At 61.6% G+C, this 13588-nt stretch overlaps 1 protein-coding gene across 4 annotated transcripts in view; it reads left to right on the top strand.

Annotated features, from left to right (window-relative positions):
* The window catches only part of RASA3 (RAS p21 protein activator 3), a 113367-nt gene that overhangs the window by 97133 nt on the left and 2646 nt on the right, over positions 1-13588 (top strand). For all 4 annotated transcript variants that reach the window (XM_044250171.1, XM_044250173.1, XM_044250172.1 and 1 more), the window contains 7 exons: positions 609-686; positions 2456-2533; positions 3573-3646; positions 4561-4667; positions 5145-5227; positions 8386-8594; positions 10212-10315. In XM_044250171.1, the coding sequence (XP_044106106.1) occupies positions 609-686; positions 2456-2533; positions 3573-3646; positions 4561-4667; positions 5145-5227; positions 8386-8594; positions 10212-10315 (733 nt within the window). The remainder of the gene's footprint in view (positions 1-608; positions 687-2455; positions 2534-3572; positions 3647-4560; positions 4668-5144; positions 5228-8385; positions 8595-10211; positions 10316-13588) is intronic.

The raw sequence follows: 13588 nt of genomic DNA, 5'->3' as shown, positions 1-13588 counted from the left end.
AAGTGCGCATCTGCCCCGTGGACGGGCCACCCGCCCTCCTGGTGGCACCCTTGCTGGGGGCCGAGGGGTCTGTGAACTCCTCTATCCACGAGAAGGGGGGCACCTTGGCCAAGCTGCGTCTGTTGAGCACGGTTGGCCGCCGTGACCAGGAACCCTCACCCCCAGCTTTGGGAGAGCGAGCGCTGACAGGCTGCCGTGCATTCAGCCATGTGCCGTCAGCTCGTGCGGCCCAAGCCCCTCCGGTCAGGCTCGGAGTGACGCACCAGCGGAGCGTGCCTGGCAGTGACTGACCTGGGCAGGAAGCCCGGGGCCAGAGGACTCCTGGGGTCCATTCCCGGCTTTGTTTCAGATGAACCCTCCAGGCCATGGGTGCCCGGGGCAGGGCGGGGAGGCTGCTCCTTTAAAGGTGCCCTCGTGCCTGCCGTCGGCAGCTGCTCTCCTCACCCTGCCCTGCGCGCTGGCCGACCTCCCACTGCTCGCCAGCAGCACGAGGGGGCTGGGGGCTTTCACGTGCTGTCACCGTTTTGTCGGCCGTGCGATTCTGGGTTCAATCACCACATTTCTGTGGGCCCGAAGCGAGGCTTGCCTTTCTCCTTCCCCTTTGACAGGACCCACAGACGTCGAGGACGCTGACGCTCATCTCCAAGACTATTCAGACTCTTGGCAGCTTGTCCAAGTCGAAATCCGTAAGTCGCTTACTTTAATCATGTCTGCTTGTCCCAGGAGAGAGTGAGGGCTCACCGCAGGGGCAGGGTAAGAAGCAAGAAAACCCACACGGCCCCCCACCCGCCGTCTGAGCAGAGAGCACGTTCCAGCGGCTTGCAGGCTCCTCTCTGCCTTCCTGAGCTGTGAAACATTGCGTTTCGAGACCGTTTTGTTTGGGGGCACATTACGCTTAGAGACCGGGCTTGCTTTCTGAGCCTGTACTCCGCTCAGGTCCGCTGTGGGGATGACCGCGTACAACAAATCTTCACAAGCCAGCACCGTGCGGGATGATGTCTCTTAACAAGCAGTAAAGACACAACATCCCCCAGACCCCGCTATGCTGCAGGCAAGGCGGGGGAAAGAGTTCAAATCCTGAGTCTTCCCTGGAGAGAAGGGGCAGGGATGACATCGGCCCTGCCAAAAGTCAAAGTCCCTGTTGGTAGGGAGCGCCAGGGTCTTGCTGGGCAAGAGGGTGCCCGGGGGTACCACGAAGTCGCCCCTCTCAGGGCCCAGCGGTCCCCTGGGCAGACCAGAGCTCCTCTGTTTGGGCCAACGCGCCCAGCAGGGCAGGGCCCTTGGCCACAGGGCTCCTCAGCGGCATGGGGAGGGGGCTGTGCTCCCCTCACAACTCACTTCATTTTTCTCATGAACAAGTGGGTTTGAAACCCCGTCAGACCAACCTACAGCAGAGGGAGTCACGGGAGCACGTGGTGCATTACCGGCTCCCAAGTCGGGGTTCAGGGGCTGCGGGGGCCTCAGCTGCAAGCCTCTAAGGTTGTCTGTGCTTGGGGCAGATTTGCTGCCCGGGGCGGGCCAGGGGCTCCTCTGGGGCCCGCCTGCCGCACACCACGTCCTGCCTGGGTCCCGAGGGTCTGTCCCGGGCCTCACAGCCCCCAGAACACGGGTCATGACATGCAGGTTTGAGGACATTGGGGACTGTGTGTAGCGATGTCCACATGCGGATGGCTGGGCACGTGCCCTAGGGACTGAAGGCCAAGGCCGGCTGCACAGGGATGGGGCCAGTGGGGTGGTGTGAGGCCTCCCCTGTGCCTGGACCTGCAGGAGCCCCCAGCCCAGCCCAGCCCTCCCCTTCTGTTGTCTGGGGGGTCCCATCGCTGCCGACAAGCAGCCCCCGTGTGGGAGACGCTGGGCTGCGTGTAGGTTGCAGCGGAGCCAAGCGCGTGTGGCGTCCCGCAGCAAGCGGCCACTCCGCGGTCCGTCGGCCGGAGCCTGGGTGAACGGGTCCGGGCTGGCTGTGAGTTCTGCACGGACGCACCTCTGTGTGTCCGGAAACTGCAGAGCGACCTTCCGCGACATGGTGTTCGCTGCAAGCACGGCATCGGGAGGGCTGCCCCCGTGTGTCCCTGAGGGGCGCTCTGACGTCCACCTGTTAGGGCCCTCGCCAGCCCCCCGGTCCCAGGAGAGGTTCCCATGCGGCAGCCTCGTCGTGACCCGTGTCAGCAACAGAGACCTGGAACCCAGATGTCAGCCTCCATGCTCGCTGAGGGACCCCGAGCTGTTGTCAGCATTCGGACCCCGGCTTCCGGGGTTGTGTCTGCGTGGCAGTGCCTGCTTTCGTGGCTTCCGCGGGCAGTGCCCAGGCTGACCCTGGGGCCACAGTCACACTGGCACCCCCACTTGCTGAGGGACTGCCGCCGGAGCCGGTCGTGACGCATGCCTCCAGGCTGTTCCCCGTGGAGCGTGTGCCCGAGACCCGCAGGCCTTTGCTCAGTGACGTGTCTCATTTTAGGCGAGTTTCAAGGAATCCTACATGGCTGCATTTTATGAATTCTTCAACGAGCAGAAATATGCTGATGCAGTAAAAAATGTGAGTGTGGACATCAGTTAACACGGACGGACTGCCTCCTGTCCTGACACGCTACCGTAGTTCCAGAAAATGTAGTTAAAATTCGCAGAACGTAGAGCCGGCCGTTACCCACTGTCCAGAGTTCAGAGCATCATTCCCTGCGTAGTCCATGACTGCACCCCCGTCCCCGAACTCTGCACCCCAACCCCCCACGACCCCAGGACTCTCTGCACCCCAGACCCTGTGAACCCCTTGCACTTCCTCCTGTTCTGACCGCCCCCTATGGTCCCCAGACTCCCTACACCCTGGGGACAGTGGACCCCTTCCAGACTCTCCTCTTTGGAACCGTCACGAGTTCTGCCTCAGTGCTGGGCGCTGTACTTCTCTCAAAGACCGCCCTGTGTTTCTTGTAAATCCCTTTCCTCACCCTTCTGGCCGTCTACTCCTGGGGCCCCCACAGATGCCCGAGTCATGGAGTCAGGGCACCCGGAATCAGGGACATGGCTCACGGAGAGAATCTTTTCTGGATCCTAAAGCTTTGCTTTTTCTGTTGCGTTTAGAAACACTCACACCTACTGGCCTCTCGGGAATCATAAAAACCAGGATCCAGAAGGGGAGAAGGGAGAGGGGCTGGGGCGCACGAGGTTGGGGGAGGGAGTCCAGGCAGGTCGTGGCAGTCACACTGGGGGGTCATCCCGGGAGGAGAGCCCCGCTGCTTCCCCTTCCTGCAGAGATGCATGCTTGGGTCACCTGTTGACGTGCCGGTGGGCCTGCCAGGGTCACCGGAAGCCTGGCAGCCAGGCGGAGCGGTGCCTGGGGATGCAGGGGGCCTCCTCGGCAGGTGGGGGGGTCTGCGTGGAGGCTGGGCTCAGGGTTGGGCGCTTCCCTCCTGGCCGCAGTAGGTACACACTTAGGACCCCCTGACTCTTGCAGAAGGACCCAGATTCCTCTCTCTCCTGGCATCAGGAAGAGATGTAGCGTTCTGCTGTTTGTGTGTGAGAAGGAACATAGCCAAGCGTGCCGTCTCCCCCTTAATTGTCTGCTGTCTTTCCCACCTTAGTTTTTAGATCTGATCTCATCTTCTGGGAGAAGAGATCCCAAGAGCGTAGAGCAGCCCATCCTGCTTAAAGAAGGGTAAGGCCCGTGTCTGCTGCTGGGCCAGCGGGAGCCAGACACGGGGGCGGCACTCCTGGCCGTCCCTGCCGTGAACTGGGGCATCTCTGCCCACGTGGCTGGTGACCTCCCAACGCAGAGGCAGCTAGACCCTTCAGGGGCTGGCCTGGCCTGGGACATCATGGCCTTGGCCCACATCTCTGACCCAGTGAGAGTGCTCACGGGGCGAGTCTGAGAGGCGGTGTTGGCTCGCCTGCTCTGTGCCTCTGCCCTGCGGGTTGTGCGAGTGGAGAGACACCGGTCCGTGGGAGAGAGGGAATGAGAAGCTGACCCAGCCTTGCGTGTGGGCTGGCTCACACCTGAGTTCAAGACCCTGTTCCACGCCACCCGGCCCCCCACTCCTGAAACACCTCTGGCTCCCATTACTCTGTTTTCTTGAGCCCCTCTGGCCCGGGTCCGCAGGCCTGCCCACCTTCGTACAGGCGTCCCTTGTTGGTATTCCCAGTGTGGGAGATGGGGAGGGGGCCGCTGCTTTGTTGGAGGTCTGATGAACCTGCTGTCCTTGCTGACTTGTGACTTAAAGTTAAACTTTTCCGGGGCGCCCGGGTGGCTCAGTGGGTTAAGCCTCTGCCTCTGGCTCAGGTCGTGATCTCAGGGTCCTGGGATCGACCCCACATCAGACTCTCTGCTCAGTGGGGAGCCTGCTTCCCCACCGCACCCCCCTGCCTGCCTCTCTGCCTACTTGTGATCTCTATCCATCAGATAAATAAATAAAACCTTTTTTTAAAAAAAAAGTTAAACTTTGCAAAAGTCGAGACCTTTGCCTTTTGGTGTTTTACCCTATCACTTGGAAATACAGTGAGACGTGGTGTGGGAAGCTGCTGGCTGTGCCCCGAGCCCCAACACTCACCCACAGACGTGCCCTGTTCACACAGGTTCATGATCAAGAGGGCACAGGGGCGAAAACGCTTTGGGATGAAGAATTTTAAGAAAAGATGGTTCCGCCTGACCAACCACGAGTTTACCTACCAGAGAAGCAAAGGTAACAAGAGAAACTGGCTTTTTACTGGAGTCCCATAGTTTATTCTGAGGGGCCAGAGCCTGAACTGGGGTACTGATGGGTTCCTGCCTGCTTTCCTGGATGAAACGAAGCACGTAGAGTAAGTGTCCCGGGCGTGAGCAGTTTCTGGTCCCAGGAGTGCGTGGGAGACGTCCGCCTGCCAGGTGGCCTGGGTGGGGGTGGGGAACAGGTGGGCCTGTGCCCCTGGGCTCCCGGCGTGGGAGTCGGGGTCCTGCGTGGGCCGTGTCCTCTGGGTCTGAGGGGCCATAGGTCTCGGCGACACGGCGCTGGGAAGTAAAATGTGGGGACAGGGCTCCTCGAGAAGGCACGTGGCCGGAAGATCAGGGTTCCCGGGAGGCAGCCCCAGGTCCTGCTGCGGGAAGCCCGCTGTTCTGCGGTGTCCCCCGCGACCCCCTAAGGCGGGAGCCTCTCGCCCGCTGTCATGACCCTTTCTGGCAGGAGAGCAGCCTCTGTGCAGCATTCCCATCGAGAACATTCTGGCCGTGGAGAGGCTGGAGGAGGAGTCCTTCAAGATGAAGAACGTGAGTGCGGCACCGCCTCGGGGCTCTTGGGGTTCTCCCTCCTGCGCTGGTTGCCCCGCCGGCACCCACTGCCACTGCCCTCCTCCTGCAGCCCCATCACCGGGGTCCTTGCGAGCTGGCCGGAGGCAAAGAACCTGCTGGAAAGTGCTTTCCTGGCAGCTCCAGAGGCCGGAGGGCCAGCTCCGCGACCGTAGGGTTTCTTTGAAGCAAAGTTTGATCTGGTTTTGAACTTACAGGGAAGTGGCGAGAATACAGCAGGACCCTCATGTCCCCAAACCCAGAACTGCTTGTGGGTTGTCTTTGTCTGTTTGCTGAGCCGCCACGTAAACACTCAAGTGTGTTCCCTGCAAGCAAGGACGTTCTGGTGTGGAGGCAGACCCCCAGGTCCAGAGGCAGGACCCCAACCCTGGTGCAGTGTCACCTCTGACCAGTGCCTGTGTAGGGACTCTCCCAGCTGAGCTCCTGGCCGTCTTTGTAGCTGCTGTGTGTCCCCAGCCACGCCCCACGTGGTGCATTCTCCATCCTTTTCTGGACATGGAACATTCCTCAGCCTTTCTCAGTGTTCTTGAAGCACAGAGGCCAGGTGTTGTGGGTGTCCCTCAGCTTGGGTGGCAGGTTCAGGTGCCCTCTTCTGCCTGGAGTCCCGTGGAGATGTCCGCATCCCCTGGGTGTGTCTTCTCAGGACGGCTCATGGTGACCGTGGGACACACGCTGAACTGTGTCCACCTCCGGCTCCTGGCCTGCCGCGTCCAGTCAGTACTTCTGGGCTGTGTGCCGTGGAGAGCTCCATCCCACAGACGTTCTTCCCTTGTCTGTCAGGGCCACATCTTCTTCAGGGCTGGCGTCCCTCGCCGCCCAGTGGGTGTAGGACGTGACAGCGTTCTTGCCCGCATCGTCAAAACACCCGTCACCAGCACACACGGGCGAGCGCGGGTGGGGTTTCCGAGGGAGCTGCCGGTGACATCACCGGGTCTGATTTGGGGCGAGGCTCGGATGGGGAGACTTCCTGTGTGTCCCCACGGAGGGTCCTGCGGGGGAGCCCGCACATCAGGTCTGCTTACTGTTTGACGCTTTTCAAAAAGCACAGACCTCCAGGGACCATCTGTGTGGCACAGGCAAAAGCATGTCCAGGTCTCCTTGTCACCACACACCTTGGAGCTTAGTCGGGGAGGAAGTGCCTCTGCCCACTGCTGTGGCCGCTGTGGCTGCCGTGGCCTGGGAGGGGGTTACAACTCTGGCTCAGTCTCCGGAGGCACAAATGGGCTCACGGAGGTGGAAGGAGCTCGCGCGTCTCCTGTGGGGCAGGAGCTCAGACCCGCCCTTGCATCCGAAGGCCTGTGCACGTGGTCCGTCTGCTGTGGCCCCAGGCCCAGCCCCCCTTCCCTGTGTCACTGCTCATCTGCTTCACTGGTTGTATCTTCCCGAGTGTTGCCAGCCGCCCCCAACACCCCACGGGCTTCAGGAGCTCCGATGTTGGAGCAGCCCTGTGTTTCCTAAGAACCTTCTTCAGACGCTGGGAGCCATCCACAGTAGCCACTGCTCTAGGAGGACGGTCCTCGCACAGCGTCTCACCCCGTGGGCTCTCCTGTGTGTATCACGTGTGGGGTTTAGAGGAAGGTCCCCACGTCGGGTCTGCCTCGCAGGAGCTGACAAGGGCTCTGTCTTCCACCTCCTGTGTCAGTCTGTCTCGGCACAGCTCAGCGGTCTAGTACCCAGTAGGTGCGTATGCCACACTGTGTGCTGGGGGACACAGCGGGTCGGCTTCCACTATGACGGGGCTGCTTCTGGCCCAGGGTCGCTGAGGAGGAAGACCGATGAGCTCACGTCTCTTTCTGGGTCAAAGATGAACGTCGTGGCCCGTGGGGGAGGCCCCGGCTGGGTAGATGGGAAGGCTGCCCCTGGCTGGACGGCCCGGCTCACACACGGCAGTTCCCACTCAGCCTGCACTGTCCCTTCACCTGGACTACTGGAGGGGGTTTCTGGGGCAGGCAGATGGCCCCATGGCAGATGGTGTTTTCCCCGGGCCCGAGGGATGTTCGCATGTTGTGCCTGCCCCGGGAGAATGCCATCTCCTGTGTGGAGGCTGTAGCATGGGGTGTCTGTTCCCAGGCTGGGATTCAGCCCTCTCTAGGATGGGGGCCTGGGGCACCCAGCCCTCCCTGGACTCTGGGCCTTTGCACCTACTATGCCCATCCCAGGACCTCCACTGCCCCAGGACCCCCGCACCTCTCATCCCCGCTGCCCCTCGACCTACCTATTGGTGCTTCTGGCTGGGACTCTTCATCTTCTGCTTTTCCCACTCAGCTTACCGATGTTTTAATCATCTTTTTGACTTCAGCTGGGTCATTGATTTAAAAGGTTCTTGCCTGACTCTTCCTCCAACGTACACAGACCTTACATTTTGTGTTGGTTCTTGTCCTTCTTGCTGGCTGGAAGTTCATGGTGAGAGAAACTCTGTTTGGGCCACACTCTGTCCCCAGAACCTAGGGCAGTGCCTGGTATTCAGGAATGGTTGTTGAATGAACAACAAGAGAGAGAAGGCAGAGGCTCTGAGAAGCCTCTGAGCAAGTCATACTAACCTGGAAGGAGGAGGAAGAGCCTCCTGGTGAGATGAGGTTGGTGGGGATTTTCTGATGGACACAACAGCACATACAAAGGTCCTGAGGTCAGTGTGGGATGAGGACAAGAACGTGGGCACGATAAGCTCTGATGTACCTTGCATAGGAGACCGCCCCAGCTTAAAAAAACCAGGAGACTCGAAACATTTGTGTCCTGACCACGGTGACCACAGGAGGGGATGAACAGTGCTACTCCTTTGCTTTTGGAATGGAGCTCCCTGAGACCCCAGGACACAGAGTGCCTTGGCCAGGCTGACCAGGGGTGACCCAGCTAAGTCCTGTTAGTCCCAAGTCCCCTGGGGGGAAGGAGATGGCTCTCAGTTTCAGGAGCAGCAGAAAGCCCTTTGTGTGCTCCATAGCCCCCCAGGCCTGTCCGCTCCCTCCCTCTGCAGTCCCTGGGCCTGTCCAGTCCTTCCCTCTGCGGCCCCCGAGCCTGTCCGGTCCCTCCCAGGCCTGTCCACATCTACACTGAGGACCCTCGTGGCCCAGGCAGGACACCTTGCCCGGCGGCCTTTCTGACCCTAACTGCGGTCTCCCCAGATGTTTCAGGTGATCCAGCCGGAGCGAGCTCTGTATATCCAGGCCAACAACTGTGTGGAGGCCAAGGCCTGGATCGACATCCTCACCAAAGTCAGCCAGAGCAACAAGAAGCGCCTCGCCGTCTACCACCCATCCGCCTACCTCAACGGCCACTGGCTGTGCTGTAGGGCCTCCTCGGACACGGCGCCGGGCTGCTCCCCCTGCACCGGGTAGGTCTGTGCCTCCCCCGCTCCCCTGAGGCCCTCCCAGCCAATGCAGGCAGAGAGGGGATCCCACAGGACCAGCCAAGGGGACTTAAATTCAGCCCTGAGGCTAACAGGAAGGGAGAGCAGAGTGTATTGAATGTCGATGATGGCGTGGGGGAGACAGGGACAGAGCATCCAAGAAACACAGAAGAGAAAACAGTGGGAGTCTCCTCGTTGCTTGGGGTCTGGGTTTTTCATGGGGATTGTGGTCCGGGGCATGTGTCCCCTTAGGCGTCCAGGAACTGGTCAGCACAAAGACAGGGTCCAGAAGTCCTTTGTAAGTTACTCATTCCCTCGAGCTGGGGGTCTTGGCCTCAAGGTGTTTGGAGTGAGGGGTCTTAGCATTTCTGACAGCCCTGCCCGCTCACTCCTCTTTTCTGTTGTGCTGGAAGACTCCAAAGACCCCCTCGCCCATTTGTCCGTTACAAGGAGGACGTAGGCTACGTGCATTTCAAGCATGTGTGGAGTGAAGCGTGGGTGCAAGCCTAGCAAGAACAGAAGCTGGAAAAGAAGCAAAAAATAAAAAACAATTTTTGTTCTTTTTTTTCTTGGGGTCCCTTCAGTCCTTGTCTCACATCCACCCCGTGTGGCCAAGCACAGTTGTCCGGTTTGTGCACTGTACAGAGAAGTTTGGCCAAGGGGCCACACTGGGGCTTGGCGAGCTGCACTAGTACAGCTGCGTCTCCTAGGCTGTGCTCGCGATTCTTGAGGTGCCCCCATGCCAGAAAGCCCAGGCTCACCCTTGCGAAGGCCCTGTAGACTGGCAGGGGCCGTGAGCCATCATGGGTGCTCTGTCTCCCAGGGGCCCTAGTGGTCCTTTGGGGCGGACGGCAGTGGGGAGGATGCTCCGTGCTGAGGGAGGACTCCCAGGGGTGGGGGCTGTCGTGTTTCTTCCAGAAGAGCCCGGAGGCCTTCTACCAACCTGCTCACGCCCCTTTAGTGTCCAGAGCTGCCATTTGACACCCTCTCCCGTCCCTTCCTGCCCCACCGTGAGCTGGGCCTCCTGGGGGTCATGAGAGAATCACTCGGCGCCTTCTGAAAGCAGGCCTGGATGCATTCAGGGTGCCCCTGTGACCTGTGAGGACACTGACGAATGCCGTCTGGTGCAGGGGTGAGAGATACCCCAAAGCTCACGGGGTGGGAGCGGAGGGTCCGGCTTCACAGCTGAAAAGGCCGGTTCCACCCAGGAGAGCTGAGTACTGTGTGCGGGGGCTGGGACCCTGCCACACCCTCGGGCCGGAGCCGCCACAGGCTGCGGGAAGAGCCGGCACCTGGCCATCCTCACCTGGGGGGCCCTGCAGGGCCCACGGCCCACATGCGCCAGGGCAGCTCTTTCTGTTCCAGGTTTTTTCTTGTCACAGCAGAACGAGCGTGGCCTGTCGGCTGCTGTCTCAGCAGGTCCGTAGGCCTCCCGTCCTCCGAGCCTGTGGACGGGCCGCCCGGAGGGCTCGTGAGCTGGGCCCCGGCCCCGTCGGGGATAAGTTCACTGCGTAAGATCACTCCGTGATCCAGGGGGCTTCCGAAAAAGGGAATGACTGACATCATGGTTCTTTCTCTTGTGGCGTGGCGGTGCTCGGGCAGCGGCCTCCCGGCAAACATCCAGCTGGACATCGACGGGGACCGCGAGACAGAGCGCATCTACTCCCTCTTCCACTCACACATGAGCAGACTGGAGAAGATGCAAGGTAGGCCCGGCAGCCGGCGCGCCGTCTCCGGGGCTGCGGAGACGCCTGCCGGGGCCACGGGGGCACCTGGAGCTTCCCGCAGAGAACCCCGGCCCTCGGAGCCCCCGTGGTCTGTGCGCGTTCCCACGCGTGGGCTGAAGGGGGAGCGCGTCCCGCAGGCCCGCGGATGTGGGGCATGGACTGTAGGAACAGATTCTCTGCATAATCCTACGGGGGAATTTAGCCACGACCTCTGAGCCACCGAGTTCTTGAGAAGATCTTGTGTTTAACAGCCTCCCACAGCCCAGACCGCGGATTCGCTCTGCCTGCCGGGGGGCGGAGGGGGCACGCGGGTGTGTGGACGCGTGTGTGCACGTGGGACCGTGTTCCCGGCCAGAAGCGGCCGATGTGGTGTGTGTACCCGTTGATCACCCTCTCCTTTGTGTTCTGCGGGCGGCAGGTGACGTGGGAGTGACTGGGTTGAGATTCAGGAGAGGCGGTCGGGACGCGGAGGAGGTCCGGAAGCCCCCCCGCATGCGAAAGGAAGCTGAGTGGGCCTGGAATACACCGTCCGGTTCTTCTCCTGGTCTAACCCAGCAGGCTCGGGGTGGGCCTCAGCCTGGGCTGGACTCCAGTCCTGCCCTGCAAGCATTCCGCCGTGAGCTGTGAGCTGTTGGGAGCTGAGCCGCACCTGCCCTTGGGTCCCTTCCCGCAGCCTCGGGGGCCGCCTCTGGGTGCACGCCCAGGCTCCAGGCCCATGCACTTGCCCACATGGTGCACATGCGCGAGCATATGCTCCTGTGCAGACCCGCACGCCTCCGTGTGCATGCGCACACCCACTCCGCCCCGGGGGGTCCCCCCCAGCAAGTGTGCACACCCGGCACTTGGCCCTGAGGTTTCCTCCGGAGGCCGCGCGGGAGTGGCCCTGGGGCTACAGCCGGCCTCAAGGTGGCAGCCCCTCCCCAGCGCACTGAGAGGGTGACCAGAACAGAGGATGGTCAGGAGACTTAGGGTGAAGCCTCCCTGTGAGGTCCAGATTCATGAGGGAGGCTGACTGAGCCTTGCGTGGTCAGCCACTCTCCAGCGGCCTCTCTCTACGCACGGTCTCCCTCTTGCTCCCAGCCTGGGGTCACCCCCCTCCACCAGAGGCCCCCATGCCTCTGTCCCTCAGAGCCACTCTCGGCCCCCTTCGTCTGGCTGATACCTGTCTGTCTTCTCAGTGTCCTTCTCTGGGGAGCTTTTTCTAACCCCGCGTGTATCTCTGTCATTGATGACCATCTCTGATCTGTCCACGTCCGGTGGGCTTGACCCTTTGAGAGCTGAAGCAGGTCGTTTGCCCCAGTGCCTGACTCGGAGGGGGAACGAATACCGTGTTCTGGGTGACGGATGCGTGGGCAGTGGACGGCAGAGGGTAGATGAGGGGTGGCGGATGGACGATGGACCGAGAGGTGGCGGGGGGGGGTGGGCGGCGGGGGATGATGGACGGACGGAGGGTGGTGGACGAGCGAGCCTCCCTCCCAGGGTGGGAATCATCTGGGCGAGGGCCGGTTCTGTCAGCAGGACTGGATCTTACGGTGCCCCTCGCTTGGCCTCCGCAGCACTGACTGTCTTCAGGCCTCTGCCTGGAGTCTCGGTGCTTCTCTGAGGCCGAGAGCTTGTCCTCGGAGCATCTGGTGGTCTTGAGACCCTTCCTGGATACTCCTGCAGCTGTTCTCCTGAGCGCCGGGACCACGGGGCTTGTTTCCCCCGACGTGGTTGGTCCTTCCCTTTTGGCGCTCGGAGGCGGCTGTGCTCGGGCTGCGTGTGCGAGAGGGGAGACTGGGTCCCCTCCACCGCCCGCGTGGGGCGTGGACTCACCTGGCCCACCCTGGCTCTTCCCCCGCCCCCGCCCCCTGCAGTCTGCTGACCGTGGAACCCGGGAAGGGTTAGCCTTGCTGGGGACGGGGGCCACGGGGCTGAGAGTAACGCAGGGGTGCCTTTCCGGGTGGCAGCAGGGTCCCCGCTCTGTGATGAGCCCTGGGATCGCAACTTGCTTTCCCCTCTGCAGAACAGGCACTGGGAAGGTTAGGGAGAGGACTCCCACGGAGCACCAAGCCATGTCTCCTGCACGACCGTGGACCCACGGTCTGGCCTCGGGCCTCTTCCCCGGCCTGCGCCTCTCGGGTGCTTCCCAGCCCTCACCCGCTCTGGCCGCGCCCCTCAGCATCCCACGTGGGATGAGTCCGTGAGCCCCAGGCCTCAATCCAGAGACCGCTTTGGCCTCTGCCGTGAGACCACTGGGTAGCCCGTCATGTCCTCTTCCGTGACACGGGCTAACCGCCTGGGTTGGCCCAGGACCCAGCCACACAGCCCCCGTGAGGCAGGCTGCCCGGCTGCATATCCGAGCCACCTCCCCACACCTCCCCCTCCCCTGCTCGGGGTCCACAGGCCTCCGCAGGCCTCTGCGTCTGTCCCTTCTCCGCCAGCGCCGTGAGTCTTCGTGTCTGGTCGCTGTTGGCGAGGGTCCCAGACATGTGCTTGTTCCGGGGTCATGCCTCTCGACTTGTCCGCACTGGCTGTGACAGCACAGCTCACTGGTCCTGCCAGGCCCCCGGGCAGGAGTCTCTTGGGGACACCGGTGCCCCCGCTTCCCAGAAGGGTTCATCGAGGCTCAGACACAAGTAACCTGCTCCGGGCCCAGTAGCTCCCATAAATGGGGACTTTGGGGAGGGGTCCAGGCAGTCTGGCTCCCGAGACCCTGACCCTGCGTGTGACGTGGAGAGAGGGAGGCTGAACTCGGACCGGCTACGCACCGGGCTCCTCCCTCCTTCGCCTCCTCTGTCCGTTCGTCCTGCACGTTTATGTCACTTGTCTTTCTTGCATCAGATTCTCTGTTTTTGAATCTTTAACTGAATCTTCTTAGTCTTCCTTTGTGCAGACTTGTGAGTTTTTAGTCAGAATTCGAGTTCTCCTGGGTTGGAGATAAAGACAGAGGGTTGGACACTAGAACTTCTGTGATAATGAAACAGCAGGGCAGGTGGGGGGAGGGGCTCCCTAGGTCGGGCTCACCTCAGCCCAGTGCTATCCAAGTGGGGTGTCCTTCCCACACAGACCCCCCACGGCCCTGGAGCGGAGGGTCCAGCTCAGGGGTTTGGGGACAGGTCAGGGGGAGGGTCCAGCTCAGGCGTTTGGGGACAGGTCAGGGGGAGGGTCCAGCTCAGGGGTTTGAGGACAGGTCAGGGGGAGGGTCCAAATCAGGGGTTTGGGGACTAGTGGGTAGACCTGGTCCCAGCCTAGGGGTTTGGGGTACAGACC

Source organism: Neovison vison, chromosome 5 (genome assembly GCF_020171115.1).
Source record: "Neovison vison isolate M4711 chromosome 5, ASM_NN_V1, whole genome shotgun sequence".
Taxonomy (NCBI): Eukaryota; Metazoa; Chordata; class Mammalia; order Carnivora; family Mustelidae; genus Neogale; species Neogale vison.
This window is presented reverse-complemented; position numbering and strand designations above follow the sequence as displayed.